At 39.1% G+C, this 17,126-nt stretch overlaps 1 protein-coding gene across 3 annotated transcripts in view; it reads right to left on the bottom strand.

Moving 5' to 3' along the window:
* The window catches only part of LOC116736999 (FYVE, RhoGEF and PH domain-containing protein 6-like), a 28,287-nt gene extending 11,664 nt beyond the window's left edge, over positions 1-16,623 (bottom strand). The window contains exons 1-5 of one of the 3 annotated variants that reach the window (XM_032589933.1): positions 16,358-16,623; positions 12,216-14,001; positions 7,231-7,342; positions 3,460-3,524; positions 3,352-3,382 (exon numbers count right to left, since the gene is read on the bottom strand). In XM_032589933.1, coding sequence (XP_032445824.1) covers positions 3,352-3,382; positions 3,460-3,524; positions 7,231-7,342; positions 12,216-14,001; positions 16,358-16,367 — 2,004 coding nt within the window. In that variant the 5' untranslated portion in view covers positions 16,368-16,623. Of the gene's footprint in view, positions 1-3,351; positions 3,383-3,459; positions 3,528-7,230; positions 7,343-12,215; positions 14,002-16,357 lie in introns of all 3 variants that reach the window. The other 2 variants (XM_032589932.1, XM_032589934.1) reach the window with 2 other exon arrangements.
* Positions 16,624-17,126: the final 503 nt, after the last annotated feature.

Genomic DNA, 17,126 nt, shown 5'->3' on the forward strand with positions numbered 1-17,126 from the left:
CTGGACTTGTGCTGCAGCTGAACAGGAACATAAATGCCACCCCACTTCCCTCCCACATTTTATGACAGCCATGTCAGCGTTTTGAGTTTGCCCGGCAAACCGACGCACACATGCACCTGGAAGGAAGGGAAGGGAACCCGAGCATGGACCCGACGTCCGCTCTACTGAGCCTGCCAGCTCACAAAGTAAACAAACCCAAATCAAAACAGGGTCTAGCAGATTCGGAAACATAAGCACGTAGTACAGAGAATTATGATAGGTATGCTTGTGTGGAGGTCACGGCTTGTAGCCGGAGGAAGCAGCTGCTGCAGAGCCAGAAGAATGTGATCTAACCTCTTTTCTTGGACACTGCTGGTCCTTCCCCCTGGAGAGTTTTCTACTAATCGTGCTGCGGTTTTACTAAAGCTACCAGACAGGTGGACTCTCCAGCCATATTACAGGCTGCTAGGAGATCTGTTACCTTATTTTACTTCTGTCTGTGTCCTTAAATGAACAGAGGCTGACTTTTATCTTTATCTTTTGACCAGTTCCATTGCTCAGCTGATATAAATCTTGTGTTTGGGTCATTCTCAAGTAGAATTGCATTATATTAAAGGGGATCTATTAGCAAAATTTATATTCTGCACGTTTTTGTACTTCCATTTGTTTCTAAACACAGCTAAAGTTCTTAAAAAGAAAACACACAGTTGTTTTTTAGCAATAAGTTAATATTTTTGGTGTTTGAAAAACCTTCCAACCACCAAAAATTGGCTGGGGTTGGACTAGCAACCCCAGCCTAGCCCAACCCGTTACCTAGCAACCCAAGCGGAGTTCCAGCATGTTTAGTCAGCTGATTTTTCCCCATCCAGAAACTGCCTGCTGCATTTTTGTTGGCTGTGCAGGAGCCTCCACTTCTGCTTTTCAAAGATGTACAGTTGTATGATTGCGCATCTACATGTAAGAGTGTAAACGCTGAGTTTGGGGGCATGGCCAGCAGTAGCTTATTTGGATTTAAAGTGACAGTAAAACAGCTCATTCTTAAAGAAGGTCAAAATAGGAAGAACTCAGTAGAATAAAGAATAATTTTGTGAAAAAAGATGTAATGAACATTTTTACATTAGTTTTAATCTATCTAACCTGTTCAAGAAAGCATAATGATCACCTTTAATATCCCCGTTTAAAAAATTATTGGTTTGATGTAGAATAAGTAAATTAAAATCTCCACTTCACCGTAAAGTCTTAAAATCTCAATAAATTTATTTTATTTGTTAAAGTATTGTATAATTTCAAGTAATACTATGTATAATCAAAGGGGTTAACAATCAGAGTTATGAGTGTAGTGGGGACTTTTCTGCATGCTCTTTTGCAAAGCTAAACATCCTATGATCCCTATAAATAAACTAAAGGTGCAGCATGAATCTAAACATTGGATGAGAGGTCAGTAAATGAATAATGAGATAAAAACATCATTATTTAACAAACCAAGGCTGCTGGGATCAGTAGGCTTTATGGACATGTATAGATAAAAGTCTTGTGCAAAGAAATGTATTATTTACTACTATTACCAATAAACTAGCCAAGAAGAAAAATGTAAATTAGGGCTAAACAAAATATTGTGACTATATTGGCAATCAAACAGAAGTGTGTGCAATATTGGTATCAAAGGACAGCTTGAAGAATAATAATCATTTGCTAATATATTCTAAGTGTTATTAAATTGCATTTTCCATTCTAATGTAGTATTAGCCCAGCTGGACAGAGTCTGCTTGACACAAATGATGGTGCCCAAAATGCTAAATGTCAAAGACTAATTGTAGCGTCTGTGAGAGGAAAGCATTTATAGAAACTGATATCATCATGGAAATAGTTTCGTGCAGCCCAAACGTAAAGAGAAAACAGAAGGAGGCCAACAACTCATTCCTGAGGTACGCTATAACTCAACGAAGACAATGAGTTATTACTAAGGAGTGACCGCAGATTTATTTAGAGGGGAAAAAATTCAAAACTTTTATCTTTTACCAATAACTATATTTGTTCAAGGAGAATAAGGTAATTAGAATGAAGCCATAGACTATTCATGCCATAGATCTATCCATCCATCCATTTTCTAACACCCTTGTCCCTAGTGGGGTCAGGAGGTGCTGGTGCCTATCTCCAGCTAAAGTTCCAAGCGAGAGGCAGGGTCACCCTGTTCAGGTCGCCAGTCTGTCGCAGGGCAACACAGAAACAGGCAGAACAAACAACCTTGCACACACACACTTAGGGAGAATTTAGAGTAACCAGACAGTCATGTTTTTGGACTGTGGGAGGGAAAAAAACAATCAGGGAGAACATGCAAACTCCATGCAGAAAGACCCCGGGCCGGGAATCGAACCCAGGACCTTCTTGCTGCAAGGCAACAGTTCTACCAACTGCGCCACTGTGCAGCCCCACCACATAGATCTAAATAACAATAATTTCTCTGTTTAAACTTGGTCATCTTCTCATTTAAAACAAGCTTGTACCAATTACAAACTGGAAAAACAAACAAACAAAACCTCAAGAAAGAATTTAGTTTCCTCAAAACCTCAAAGGGCTACCAAATAACATCTCACAAGGTTTCCCCAAAAAAACTTGCTAAGCCTGGTGGTTGGGAGCTGGGGCAGTCAGCGGCCCGTCGTGTTTTTGAGATAGAAAATGTTTAAAGTTGACAAGAAATTTGAAAATATCACTTGATAATCACGTGTTATTGGAAGATTAATATCTGAACATCAACTATAAAGTATTAAAAAATGCAAACATCTAAAAAAAAAATTTATATATAAGTAATGCTAAGCCATGTGGGGGCACAAGTAAAGCCTGGTGGCCCACCAGGCTTATAATGCACTGGGAGAAACCCTGTCTAACATTAATAAAGAATCTTTCTGTGCTCCAGAAAAAAAAAGTCTTACCCTACAGATAATCACAACAAATCAATGCAAATTTGTCTTGAAGGGAAGCAGCTCTTTAAATGATTGAATTTGACAAAAACAAACAAAACTGCAAATGTTTTCCTTCAATTCATCATCCATACGCTAACCTAACAATAGATGCTAATGCAAACACCAACATCCACCCATCTTATGGGATGTTAATCGTCTCTTTATTGGTTTTCTTTCATTCAAACAAACACAATCCCTTTACTGAGTTTCCAGTCAAAGAAAAGTTCAAAGCAGCTCCGTCCTCATTGTGGTTTGGTATTCACCTGCCTACCGCTGCCCCAGTGAAACCAGTAAAACTCTCAAACACAGCCCAAATCAAGAGAAAACGCTTTGATGGCCACTCAAACAGTAATCACAGACGCCGCTGATTGTCCTCTGGCTGCTCAAGCAAATGAATAAAAGCAACACTTACTATGTGTAGAAGCTTTAGGACGTCCACAAACCTGAAAAAAGTGGAAATAAATGATTTTAGCACACTTTCAGACACAAGCTGCAAGTCCTGCATCAGCGAAACACTCACACTTTCTCTGAGCTCATGATTTCCTGGGCGATGTGCACCACCTTCTTCCTCTTCATCTCATCCTCCTGCTGAAAAGCGATAAACAGTAAGAAGATCGCTCAGAAAAGGTCAAAACCACGCAGCGTTTACTCACAGACTCACTGCAGATCACCATGATGATCTCTGGGTGTTTAAAACCAAAAAACAAAAGCCTCCTCTCTCTCTTTCTTTCTGCTGCTGGATAGTAACGGGGCGGTCGCTGCGTCACTCGATTTGGACGCCGGCCTTGGTCTCTGCCTGCCTGCTCCTATCTGAGGCTGTATTTGTCGAGCATTGAGGGGCTTCAGACACAGGTGTTGACAACATCATGCAGAGGGTCATTTAGGACGCATAAAGGAAGGGAATAAAAAAAACTGTTTCACGCAGAGAGGGAGCTATTCCTGAACCCGCAGCGCCTTCTGTGTTTGCTCACCATCCCCCTTTCAACACATACTCATAGACTTCTAAAAGGCCGTCACAGGGAGCAAACATGCTTGGCAGCATGCGTGCGCTGAGTGTTTAGTCTCCAGTGCTGATTAGAGATGTTCACTGTGACCTAGAAATGTTGAACTAGAGCTAATGAGGAAGGAAGTCGGTTCAGTAGAGGTGGAAACATCGATAATACCAGTATCGGATCGATACTTTAGCTTCAGATTCTGATTCAACTCAACGCTACCTCCAAAAAGATTTTGTTTTGATTTGCCCTCTTTCATAATTTTTTGTACAGAACACAAATTTGTTCTGCTTTTCTATTGTTTTTGTTTGTCGCATTGATCATTCCCCCCAGTATGTTGCAATCTTTTCTTTTGGTTATTGCGAGCTAAAGTTACTTTCAAAATGTTGAGGTCAAAATTGTGATTTTTTTTTTTTTTTATAACCTGGTCTTGCAAAAAAGTTTAAATTTCTGTACATAACCTTCTCACACTACAAAACATAAAATCTTACCAATTATTTTTGATCTAGTTTCTAGTAGGGCTGGGGGATATGAGGAAAATCTAATATCCTGATATATTTTTGCTATATCACGATGCACGATATATATCACGATATTCTTAAATGAGCTCCAATGTTATTTTAAGCCAGGGATGTCCAAAGTCGGTCCTCGAGGGCCGGCATCTTGCATGTTTTAGTTCTCTCCCAGGTGGTAGAAACAACCTTCTCAGCATGTCAGTATTCGCCTAAGGCCTCTACTGAGCCATCATTTGATCCAGGTGCGTTAAACCAGGGAGAGAACTAAAACACGAAGGATGCGGCCCTTGAGGACCGACTTTGGACACCCCTGTTTTAAACTATAGACCCCTTGCAGCATGATGTCACCCATGCAAGTTTCCGCCCCCATTTCCCTGCTAGACTTAAATGTAAGCTCATATAAAAAGGAATGCAGCGTTTTGCTATGAACTCTCTCTGCCCTGGTCCTCAAGGCACGCTGTCCTACATGTTTTAGAGGTTTTCCTGCTTTAATATGCCTGATTCAACTGATTGCAGTTCAACAAATGCCTGTTAATCAGTCATCAATTGAAATCAGCTGGACTGAAGCAAGGAAATACCTAAAATATGCAGGGCAGTGTGTCTTGAGGACCAGGGTTGGGAAACACTGGACTAGATAACAAGGTGAGAAAGTTGGTCAGTTAGGCTTGACTTTGACAAACTTAACAAATAGATGTGCTGTGGAATAAGGTGTGTTTTGGTTCAGCTTAAAAATAAAAAAGACGACCTACACCCAAACTGACAGATCTTCAGTAAAGCAGTTGTTTAAATTAGCTAATCAGCCACCGCTGTTAGATTAGCTAATAGCAGCGGTGGCTAATCTGCCACAGTGAATTTTAATAAAAGCAAAATTCACATCAAGCCTAAAACCCCAAAACCGTAACGAACTGAATGTTCTGTTCTGGGATCATGTCTGAGTGTTTTTGGTGCTGAATCCTGATACGTAAAGATGCGTTGTTGTCAGTTGCTATGGCAACGAATCTGAACTTATCGTAAAGCCGACACGAGAGCGAGAAAAAAAAAAAGATCGAGCGGTTTTTAGTTATTTTTCCCATTGCATTAAATGAATCATACCTACGTCTCCAGGTTTCACTTTAACGGACTAGTCCTGCCGCGGCGGCGCGGCTATGAACGGCATGTTAAACAATACTCTGATTAGGCGGTGAAATAAATTTGTGGTACAACCTTTTGTGGCAATAATTTTATAACATGTTTCGCAAATTACCTCATTTTGTTCGACATCCTCCATATAAAATCCAAGCCACTGCCAAATTATTGATCCAGCGCTGTTTCTGTTCGGAACCAGACTGGTTCATCTGATTCGTCTTCAGATACCGTCTCATTCACGGCTCGCCTCAAACTCTCGCTGCCACCATGTTTGTTTTCTCCGCGCAGCGTGATTGGTAGAAACATTTCAGGTTGGAGGGGGAGGAACTAGTGATGCATTCATAGGGTGTCGGATAAACCATACTCACAGTGAATTTGAAGGCGACAGTTTATTATTAGAACGACAATTTATACTCGATAGTAACGACATAGCAATTTTAAGGAATTATTTACTTAAAATAAGCTCCTTTATCCTGCTGAAAAGTTACTTGTAAGTTAGTTTTGCCTTATTTCAAGTGTCGTAAGATATTTGCACTAAAAACTAGACCAAAAATACTTCACAAAAAAAGATAGGATTTTAGCACAGTTATTTAGAGTGCAAATAACATTTTCAATGCAGAAGAAGAATTCAAGATAACATGAAAGTGCTTACATAGTATAAGAAGATCCTACAAAACATCTCAAGATGTTTTTTACAAAAAAGAGAAAAAAAAAGTTTATCTTGCAGGTTCAGGAAGTGAAATTAGGTGAGGGGAAAGCTGATTGGTTGAAATTCTGCCGAGTTGCAATGATTGGTCAGAAAAGAAAGAAATACAGAAAGAAGATTTGCGAAAAAGATAGGATGTTGCGAATGATTAAAAATTTTCCTGGATAATAGGTTAACTATTTTATAAATGCCTATAAACTTTGTCTAATTTCTGTTCTATGTTTTAATAAAAATAACTTAAAATTCAAAAGAAAGACTACAAAAACATGTAAATATCAGAATCTTGAGCATCAAACTCGAATAAAAAGCCCTGTATTTGCTTGGTATTTGATCAAAATCAAAATATTAAGTATCTCACTCCTGTAGTTTTCAGATTTCACCTAGATTCACAGAATTTCAAATCCTGTGAATTGTGAATTCACACAATTCACAATTAATTCACACACAAATTAATTTCACAGGATTTCTTAAGACTTCTCATAATGGGCAGATTTGTTAAGAGCTAATTAAAGTTTGTCCTGTCAGCAGATTCACACCTCAGAGGTGTGTCTGGATTTTCCCTTGAAAAAGTTTGTTTTTGCATCTGGCAATTCCCCCAAAATGCATTAATATACATAAAATTTTGTGGCCAAAATGTGAAAAAGAAATGTCAATTCCAGGTGTTATTCCCTCAAGTTTCCTCCTATCTTATCTTAAAAAATAGATAATTGCCTTTAGTCAATGCCACAAGTTGTTGCTACAAAACAAAACAACTGACTGAACCTCCTCCAAGATTAGTGACTCCATGTTTTTCTGTGTTGTGCAAGTGGCCTCAGCCGCTCTGGATGTCGTAAATCACGCCGTATTAGCAAATGTTTTGGATTTAATTTTATACTTAATTACTTTCTGACTGAGGTGAGTCATTAAATCGCTCTGCAACCGAGTAAATTCCAGACAGGATGAAATGAGCGTACCTGTCTGTCTGCCTCGTCCAGGTGCTCCTTGCTGGAGGTGGAGCTGTTGTCCTCTTCGTCTGAACTGTGCATCTCGTCCTCCTCAGAGTGGACATCGTCCTTCAGCCAGTCGCTGTTTGGGAAGAGGATGTCAGTGAATGAAAATAATGTCTTAGACATGTACAGTATGTCTGTGCAGAAGAGTGGGTGAGTGCTTGGAAAAATACTTCCTGGATAATTAAAGATTTAAAGAAAGCTTGTGCAAAGATCAAAATCCCAACCTGAGTCACCTTGCGCCGACACTGGAAAAATAGTAAGAAGTCTGACTTTAGTTTCCAAGGAAAATATTTCCTTCACTGTAGGATTCACAAGTCATACAACTAACCACTGAACTCCAAAAATAAATCCTTACAACTAGAAAAAGACTCAAAAGAACACCTAAGCATTCCCAGGGATGCACTGATCCCCTTTTTTCACTTCTGAAATCGAAACAGATACCAATATTTGAGGTTTAGTATCAACTGAAACTGATCCAATACAGAAAAATAGTGCTGGATTAACTTAAAACATTTATTTTTTTAAACAGACACAAATGTACTTGATTACAAATGTATTTGATACGTCTGCATCAAACTTAAATATAACAATAGTCCTGGTCAAACATGTAAACACAATACAACAGCGACTATAAAATAAACAATATAGAAACTGACTAAAACAATAGGTTGACTACCCTAGTCAAACATGTAAAAATAAACTGCAACAAATCTTTTAAATGATTCAGAAAGTGCAACTAAAAATTCTAAATATAATGTAAGATAAATTATAAAAAACTACATTTAGAGCACAAAGCAAAGAACTAGACCGAATAAATCAGACACCAATATCCGATGTAGAATTCTTTTCAAAATCGTATCGCCGCATCTCTAAACCTTTTCTGAAAAACCCGGATCCTTCCTAGAAATGTAACTGATAGCAGTTCAGCTTGTTATCAGTTAAATGCCCTTATGTAGAATTTCTAACAAGTACAAACTGCTTCAGCTCACACCACAGCGTCTCAGTGATGGTTTCTCTAAACCAGTATCTTTCTCAGGCGGTCCTGGTGGGATTCCCGGCATGTTTTGGGTTGTTGTCATGTTGCAGGTCCAGTTCTGCTCCACCTCTAATAGTTTTAACAGATAATCTCAGATTTCCTGATGGATTCTATAATGGTGAATTGGCCAGATCCAGATAGAACAAAGAATCCCCAATCATGATACTTCCACCGCCGTACCTCAAAGTTACCATCACTCTAAACTGGTCTTCGTTGACATTGTTTTTCCTTGCACACCTCCCATGAAAGTTTAGCTTGTATTTACTGAATTTATTGACGTTTTCTGCTACATGAAGACTAAAATACTGCTTTCTAACCAAATGTAATTGTTCCCAGCACGGCTGAAATGATTAACCGGATTAATCATGATGAATTAATTATTGAAATAATCTTTAACTGATTTAGTAATTAATTAATTGTTAACTGGAGTATACATATTCAAAAAAGGCCATTTGCTCCATACTCAGAGCAGTAATTAAGCCAAAATTGTGAAAAATCTAAACATTTTGCATTTAAGACAAAAACAACTTTGTCTTTAATTATGTTCTACCCAAAATTTCTCACGTCATATTTTTTGCTTCATTTTGTTCAAATTCCTTTAAAGAAAAAAAGTCACATGTTAAGCAACTTTTACTGTCCAATTATTAATGAATTAATCCAAAAAATAATCAGCGGATTAGCCATCACTGCTTTGATGTTACGTCAAGAAGAAACCCCTGATATTTTTATCTGGAGATGCATCCTTTGCAACAAAGTGTTCACAAAAGAAATGCTGTTTTAGCATGTTATTTACAAATAAAATGTTTAGTTTCTTTTTTTTAAAGGAATTAAATAATTTTTTAATTAGCATCTTTTCATGTTTTCTCTAAATGTGCCAATGTTTTAAAGTGATTTATTGACAGAATAATTTATTAATCTTTAGCTGTATCTTAGTTCCAACTCTAAAGCACGAAGGTGGCTGCATCATTCTTTAAAGCCGGGTTTGAAATACAAAAGCCAAGGCCCAAACACTGATGAAAACCTGCCAACAAATTCAGCCAAAGAAATCGGTCAAATTTGCAGCCAAAATTTTACCAAAAGACTTGAAATAGGACATTTACCAACATGATTGAAAGTTTTTAACAGATTATTGTTGGCATAAATCCTTTATTTTCCGCCAGTTGAGACATTTAAAGCTGTACTTCTAAAACCTGCTTCTTATCTTGCCGCGGGCGACTGAGCGACACTCAACAGGCCGTCTCCTCCAGCTCAGAACAAGCAGCAACATGAGTCTGTGCCTCTGATGTTTCCATCTGGCTCGTCTGCAGAATAAAGCCGCCTGATGCTAACCGGAAAGTTCACAACAGGAGGAATTTAATTTAGTTGAAGTATAGCTTTGTTGTTAGAGGAAAAAAAACCAAAATTTCTTGCATTTCTCCTCAGGATCTTTGTTTTTCTCTTACCTAAAAGCCCAAATTTCTCTTCTTTACCCCTCGTATTCCCTCTCTCCATTCGGTTTCTCCAGCATTGTGGATCAGGCACAGAGCGCCACTTGTTTACAGCCCGAGGCTACTTACATAAACTCAACAGGCTCGGATGCCTGGGAAACACCACGGATTCGCTCGCTGCTTCTGTCTCCGCTTTAACAAACACCAAGATCTGCATTCCAGACTGAATTGAGAAGCAGAGCACATCTTAGACGCTTTCAAGACTGATTTAAAACCCGTGTACAATGGAGCCATCCTGGCTGCATCAGTTATACAGAAGAAGATATTGCAGATGGTAGATAAACAACGGTCAGGAATTATGTCTGAACACTTAAACTAGAGGTTTTATGTTAGATAATAAACCAGAGAATGACATCTGACAGCAAACATCCCAACAAAGTTATTTACATTGTCTCCACATAATCTGCTTTTCATCACATTGTCTCCAAAAAATTAGATCTGTAGTCTATTGATTTCCAGATAAAAGTTTCTTTAGGGATCAAACTCGCTTTGTTGAGACAAATAGATAATAGTTTCCCCATCTTATCTAAAGATAGCAGTTTAATTATCTTTAAAGCTAAATCTTGATTTGTCATGAAAAGGTTGTATTATCTTGAAACAGTAAGCTTTAAAGATGGTTTTGTCAGGATAAAAGTGATATTGAACTTTTATTTCTACTCCCATGACGAGCTCATAAGCTTTCTAAGCTAAAAATAACCAATTAATTATCTCAAGAAAGTGAAATCTTAAAATGTTTTTATTTTTATAGACGCTCTTGAGCTGGTTTTGTATAAATAATAGTCTGGATTAGGGCTGCACAATATTGCTTGAAAGTAAAATCTTTGATTTTTCTCATACTAGATCTAATTTCCAATTTTAATAGTTTTCATTCTTGTTTTCATGTCTAAAAAATAAATTACAAATGACAGAAATTATTTTCAAAAACTGGCTTTTATTTCAACCATCCCTTTTGAGTTGTATGATGGAGAATTAGGACCATGATATGAGAATTTTTGTTCAATTACAAGAATATAGTAATCATAATATTAGCAGAATATAGTTTTACCAGTTTTAAAATTAGGAGAAAAAATTTGTTTTAATTTCTTTTATTGTTCTTGCAGGAGTTTTCATAAAATTAAGACTTCATTTGCCTAATATTATTACTTGTTCGCTGGTAATATTATTCTCATATGATTTAAACTTTATTGTAATTTCACTTTAATCTCTTATTACTACAACTTATTCTCGTAACTTTATGATTTTATTTTTGTTAAAAAGAGAAGATCTTAGCCTGACCCTTCATGCCCAAATAAATAGAAGCTTTAAGACAAGATGGGGCCTTGGGCGTACTGATATTACTGTAAACATTGATGGAAAAAAATATCCAGATTTTCCAAAACTTCAATCTTTAAAAACCGAAAGTTCAATTAATTGATGAAAACAGAATATTGCTAAATGATGCTTTAAAAAAAACGGGAAGGCTTTGTTCTGGGGTGGAGAAGATTTGCAAAAAAAAAACCAACTTAAAAAATATTTAATGTGAAATTTAACTTTCCTTAGCTCTTTTTTCAGCATGAGAACAAACCAGCCAATCATACTGTTCAGGAGAGGAAAAAAACAGAGTGTTGAGGTTAAAACGAGGTTAAACGTAGTGCAAGGGCAGCCAGAACGAGGCGGCGGAGGAGGCTGGTGGTTGCTGGAGGTACATTTTCCCTGATTTAGAGAGCCGTGTGGCGATTTCTGCGATTCTCAAACATTTCCTGCTCCGGCCACTGAAAATAACCCACAGGAAAACAGGCCCACTCAGACCACATCAACGCTCTATTGAAACTCAAAGCCACTGACTCAGACTCAGACGCCGACATATTTGTCTTCTAGTAAATACAAACCGCTTCGGTCACAGCCAGTGAACCTGTCGCCGTTCTCCCACTGAAAGAGCTGGAATTACTCCAGTATTGTTATTCAAATTATGGGTCCAAACAACTGATCGACTAACGGTCAATTGTTAGTTTATTAAATAAAAATGAGTTCCATATTGATTTACTTATAACGTCCGTTATTAGTGTTGTAGTTTGGCCGCCGTCCAGCAGAGGGCGCCACTTGTAATCCTTAAGCAGAGGTGTAAACAGAGCAGTTGACGGAAAATCTAAATTTATTTATGTGAGAAAACCACAATTTTCTGTTTATTCGGTCAGTAGTTAATACAGCTGACACAAAATAATGTATTTTTTTTATTGAGCATATCTTGAAAAATTTAGCCCTTTATTGTAAACAAAAAGTTAAATAAACAACATATACTTAATTGTAAAGCGAAAGTTTTCTTCTTTTAATGTTCTGAAATTAACTGCATAAAACCTTTTCCACTCTAATCTCTCTGATAATTTTGTAAAATAACAAATATGAAGCATTAGAGCAACATAAAAGTGCGTGCTGTAGTCTGAACCCACCTCTCGTATTCATGCTCGCTGCATCTGTGGAAGGGGTCCTGCACCTCGTAGATGTTGGCGTCGCCTCCGTCAGGGTCGTGCGGCCAGCCCAGCCTTGCTCCGTGGAACGGCAGGTTCATATACTCCGGGATCTCCTCGTACAGCGGCACGTTCTCATACTCCACATCCTCCCTGTGGATATCAGGGTCCTCGATACAGCTGCTGGGCCGCCCCAGGCTTTTGTCCGTGCTGGTGCAGTCCAGGGACTGCCCCCCTTTGGCCAGCAGCTTTGGCAGCATCTTCACATTCAGCCGCAGCTCCAGCAGCTTGCGTAAAGAGAGGCTCCTCTTTTGGGACGAACCGGCCCGGGTTGCCAGGTCGGCTGCGGAGAAGGACTGCGCCCTCTGCTTGCCCCCCAGCGCTGGTGCTCGGCTTTTGGGTGGCACGCTGCTCCTGGTGGGAATCTGACGGCTGAAGAAAGTGACGTAGGGTCGCGAGAAGCGCCAGGCGGTTCTCTCCTGAGGAGGCGGCGGCAGATCCCTCATGGGAGTGCTGGCATGCGGGGGCGCAGGAGGGCAGACTGAGGGTGGCGGTGTGGCTGGCAGGCTGTGTCTCTGAGGTTTCCTTGGTGGTGCCCGGGGCGACTGCTGATCCTCGGCAGAGAGGGCTTTCGGGTGACAGCCCAGTTTGAGCTGTTTGGGGAGGGTGTGGGAGATCGGGTACCGCTCGAAGTCGCCGTACCCGTCCTCCTCCTCATTCTCCTGTTGAGCCTCCTTACCGTGACCCTCGGAGTCGGGGCGGGACAGCAGGTCTAAGGAGTGGGAGGTGTTTTTGTTGAGCAAACAGCGGACAGTTCTGTGCAGACTTGGAGAGAGGGAGGTTTGTCTTGGAGGCGGGACGGGAACGTCCATCTCTAAATCTACCAAACACGAGTCTCTCTGGGTCTCAGAGTCGTCTGCTTGCTGCAGCTCGGTCTCATTCTTCTGCTCCTCCACCAGCACCGCCTGATCCTGACCCTCCACGCCGTCCTGCCTCACCAGAGCCGGCTTTTTGAACTTCCGTGGGTGAGGCACTGGGAGAGGCTTACTGGGAGCGGCGGGGACTGGTAGATCGGGCTGGGTGCTGATGGGAAACGTCTGTTCTTCTGCTTGAGAAGACTCCAGTGGATGGATGCTTGTCAGGATGTTGCCTGCAACATCACAGGCTGCTGTCTGCTCTGCCGTTTGGGCCTCAGTCGGCACGCCTGAATCCTCCTCAGTCCTCTCTTTGTTCACTAAACCCCTATCAAGATGTCTCTGTCTCTGAGGTTTATCCTTTGGCTTTTTGCTAATTCTTTCACTCTTATAGTCGGCTGGACCTTTCTCATGGGTCTCCTCTTCCTCTTCTGTGCTTTTGCCGGTGGTGACCCCGTTCTGCAGCGGCTCTTTGTCGAAATCTGCTGCAGATCCATTTGTGTCTCCGTTTTCCTGAGGGTGACACTCCCCAGCGGAGCAGGAGCAGGTGGAGATGATATAATCCGACTCATGACTCTCTGTCTCAGATAAAATCCCATTCTTAGAGTTGAGGTGGAAGAGGTTCTCATCCAGAGCCGAACCGGTGGGTTCGGCTGGTTTGAGCGACGGGGGGGAAACAGGTGGCGATGAGGAGCCCGAGGATCTGGGTAGGCATGGTTTAGGAGCAACAGCTGGCTTTGGCCTCTTAGGGACAGAAGGGGAGGGCTGGGAGAGAGGACATGGCTTCGGGGCAATGGGAGGTTTGGTTGAAACGGGGAGTTTTGGTTTGGGAGCTAATGGAGGCTTCTTTACACCTGCATATAAAATAAAAGATAATACTTTATTTTGTCTCCCTGTACAGCTTATCAAAACATCCCCCCTTCCTGCTGAAATGTAAGAAAAGACAGCCGTAAGCAGGAGTTTAGGCTGAGGTCAAAGGGCAAATCTTTGGGTCAGAGGGTAAAAACCGAGAGCCAATTAAATTTTTAGAAGATGCCATTCCTTAAATAAATTATGCAAACAGATATTTGAATCTTTTTCTTGAGTTTTTTGCCAATAACAGCATAGTTTCTATTGTAGGGCTGAAACAATTAATCGTGATTAATCAATTATGGATCTCAAGTAATTTAGTACTTAGTTAATCGTTAACTGGACAAATGTTAAAAAGCCATTTGCTAAAATAAACAACAAACTCAGAGGAGAACTTAAGCAAAAACTGTATAAAATATATTTAAAGTTTTAAAAAGCCTTTGTTTCTCATTATGTTGTTGCAGTTTTAGCTTCATCTGGTTCAAATTATTTCAATAAATCTCCTTTAAGAACCTTTTGCTATTCAATTATTAATTGGTTAATCCAAAAAAAATAAACAGATCAGCCCTACAGTGTATTGATCATAATTGAGGAAGACAGAGCTGAACTTTTTATATGTTGCTGTTATTTCTTTAGCTGCAGATAAATTATATGCTACAAATGATCAAGTATTCACTACAGGAATGCTGTTATTGCATTTTAGGCAAAAAAAATTTATTAAAGAAAAGAACTGAGTTTTATTTACATATTTTAATGTATTTGTAATATTGCATAGAAAAGCCGTAAGTGGTAAATGAAAAATCTGCAGAATGTGACATTTTTTAAAATCTTATTAATTGATTAATCGCCAGAAGAATCTATTTCCAACATAATTGTTAATTGCTTTAGTTAAAGCTCTTTTTAAATTTTTTTTTTTACTGTAAATAAAGCTGCATTTAACCAAAAGTTAAATTCCTTGAATTTACTTTCCTGGGATTTTAAGTTATAGACCAACAATAACTGAATAACTATGAAGTTAAATGAAATAAAAAACATGATTTTAAAAGTTTCTTACAAATAAAAATGTTAAAATATGATGCATTTGTTTTCTGTCTAAACATGGCAAAATGTGAAAAACTTGAAGCGGTTTAAATATTTCTGCAAGGCCTGAAAAATCAGATAAAGACTGAGAAGGTTTTATGTACTGCTGATTTATATCCGTGCACACCTAAAACATGAACAGTTTTCCTGCCACATGTGGATGTCATGGCTCAGTAGAACTTAACTATAATTATGTAATTTTCCACATTCTGTAAATTAAATCTGGAAGTGGGGAGACGACCTGGATCCGCAGCGGGAAATAACCTGGTTTAAATAAAGGCCAAAACATCCCCCTGGTCAGACAAATGAAAAGCTGTGAAATCAGCTAGTGGGGATATATTTTCCGCTTTCCTGGCTGAAACTCCTTGCTAGTCGACACCATGAGGAGTGGAGTCATCGAGCGGATGTTTCCGAAAAGGCCAACAACTAAAAAAAAACCTCTGCAAAGCATGCAAGCTGCAAGCCTCACCAAACTCCATTCACAATAACTTATAAAAATAATCTTCTCTTAAATATAAACACACTCGTTCCATTATTTGTGCATTTCTTTACATATTCTTTTATTATAAGGCTCACTTCATAATTCGGCTATAAAATCGAGTTTAAAAATATTCGTTTTACGCAGTTGTTACCAAATCAAACAGCTAAATCCAAGGGTGGCGGTTTTGAGCCTTGATGCTAGTTTGTATTTTAGAAATAAACCGAATGTGTCAGCACGTGTTAACATAATATTCTGGTTCATAAAACATGGAAAAGCGAGAATAAAGAAGGAAACGTTTAAATTCACTTAATTTCTTTTTTAGAATCTGGCTTTATTTTGATGAGATTGCCCTATTTTGTGCTATTGAATTTAACAACATCCACCAATCTAAAATGAAGATACTAGCAGTTTATACCGCTAGAATAGCACATGATGGGTCTGACTTGTTGCATCAACAGCAGGACAGATGTTTGGGACAAAGGATTTGCCCCCTCTAGCTACCACAAACACAAAGGATTATAACTGTTATTTAAAAATCACCCACATTTAAGGTCAAACCCGGTGCTTTTCTATCTTTTTGAAAGCTGTTATTATGAAAAACTGTAATTAACTCTGGGTAGGATTAAAAAAAAAAAATGAGTCAGTGGATGCTGGCGACGGTTACAGTCTTACAAATGTAATTTTCTGTTCATCCATAGCGCAAAAACTTAAGTAACTGAGGCAAACGTTCGTATTTCGTTTTAACTGAACATAACCACAGAGCTGATCTGCAGCTAGGAAGAGCTAGCTTCGACACAAACCTGTGCTCATGACTCCCGACTTCTTCTCGCTCCTTTCTCCATGAGTAAAAATTTTACTTTCAATGGAACTCCGAGAAAATCGGGATTTTATCTCCCTCCCTCGGCATTGTCAGAGAAAAAACCGACCCAGGGAGAAAACAAGAGGGTCCATCGCTGTTGTTCCTTATCTCTCCAGCGGATACGCGGATAAAGTTGGTGAGCCAGTTAGTTTTCCCATTTTTTTTTTTTTTTATTATCGAAGTTTTCAGCCACGGTGCTTTTCCCAACAGTTTGATTCAGAGTTGAGCTCAACATGGAGTCGTGTTTCGATTGGTTTCAAAATAAAATTACATAAAAACAACATAGTTTAAATTTTTAGGATCACATCGTAAAGAACAGATTATTCTAGAATTCTTATTAATAGTTTGCTTGTTTTTGGTCAATAAAAATGGTGCGACATACGATTTGCTTTACCAGACCAGTCATGTGTTTTAAATAAAGGTGATTTATTTTTAAAGTATTTCCGGTTAGTTCAAGCTAAATTTTGCTAGCTTGTCCTCTGTTTCCTTCCTTTGCTTTCTCGAAAATGTGCCGCTTCGTTTTACGACCACTTGGGGGCGCTCTACGGGATTTTGAACGGCTCAACACTATGCAGCAACACGTCAACGTAGCGGCCATATCGGAAGGGGAGACAGAGGCCAAGAAATTACTGAAATAATTTCTGCTTTAACTGGGTTAAAAGATGCTTCAACTTTGCTTATTTAGTATTACTTGTTTTTATTCTTTTATA

The sequence above is a fragment of the Xiphophorus hellerii genome, chromosome 17 (genome assembly GCF_003331165.1).
Source record: "Xiphophorus hellerii strain 12219 chromosome 17, Xiphophorus_hellerii-4.1, whole genome shotgun sequence".
In the NCBI taxonomy this organism is placed as follows: Eukaryota; Metazoa; Chordata; class Actinopteri; order Cyprinodontiformes; family Poeciliidae; genus Xiphophorus; species Xiphophorus hellerii.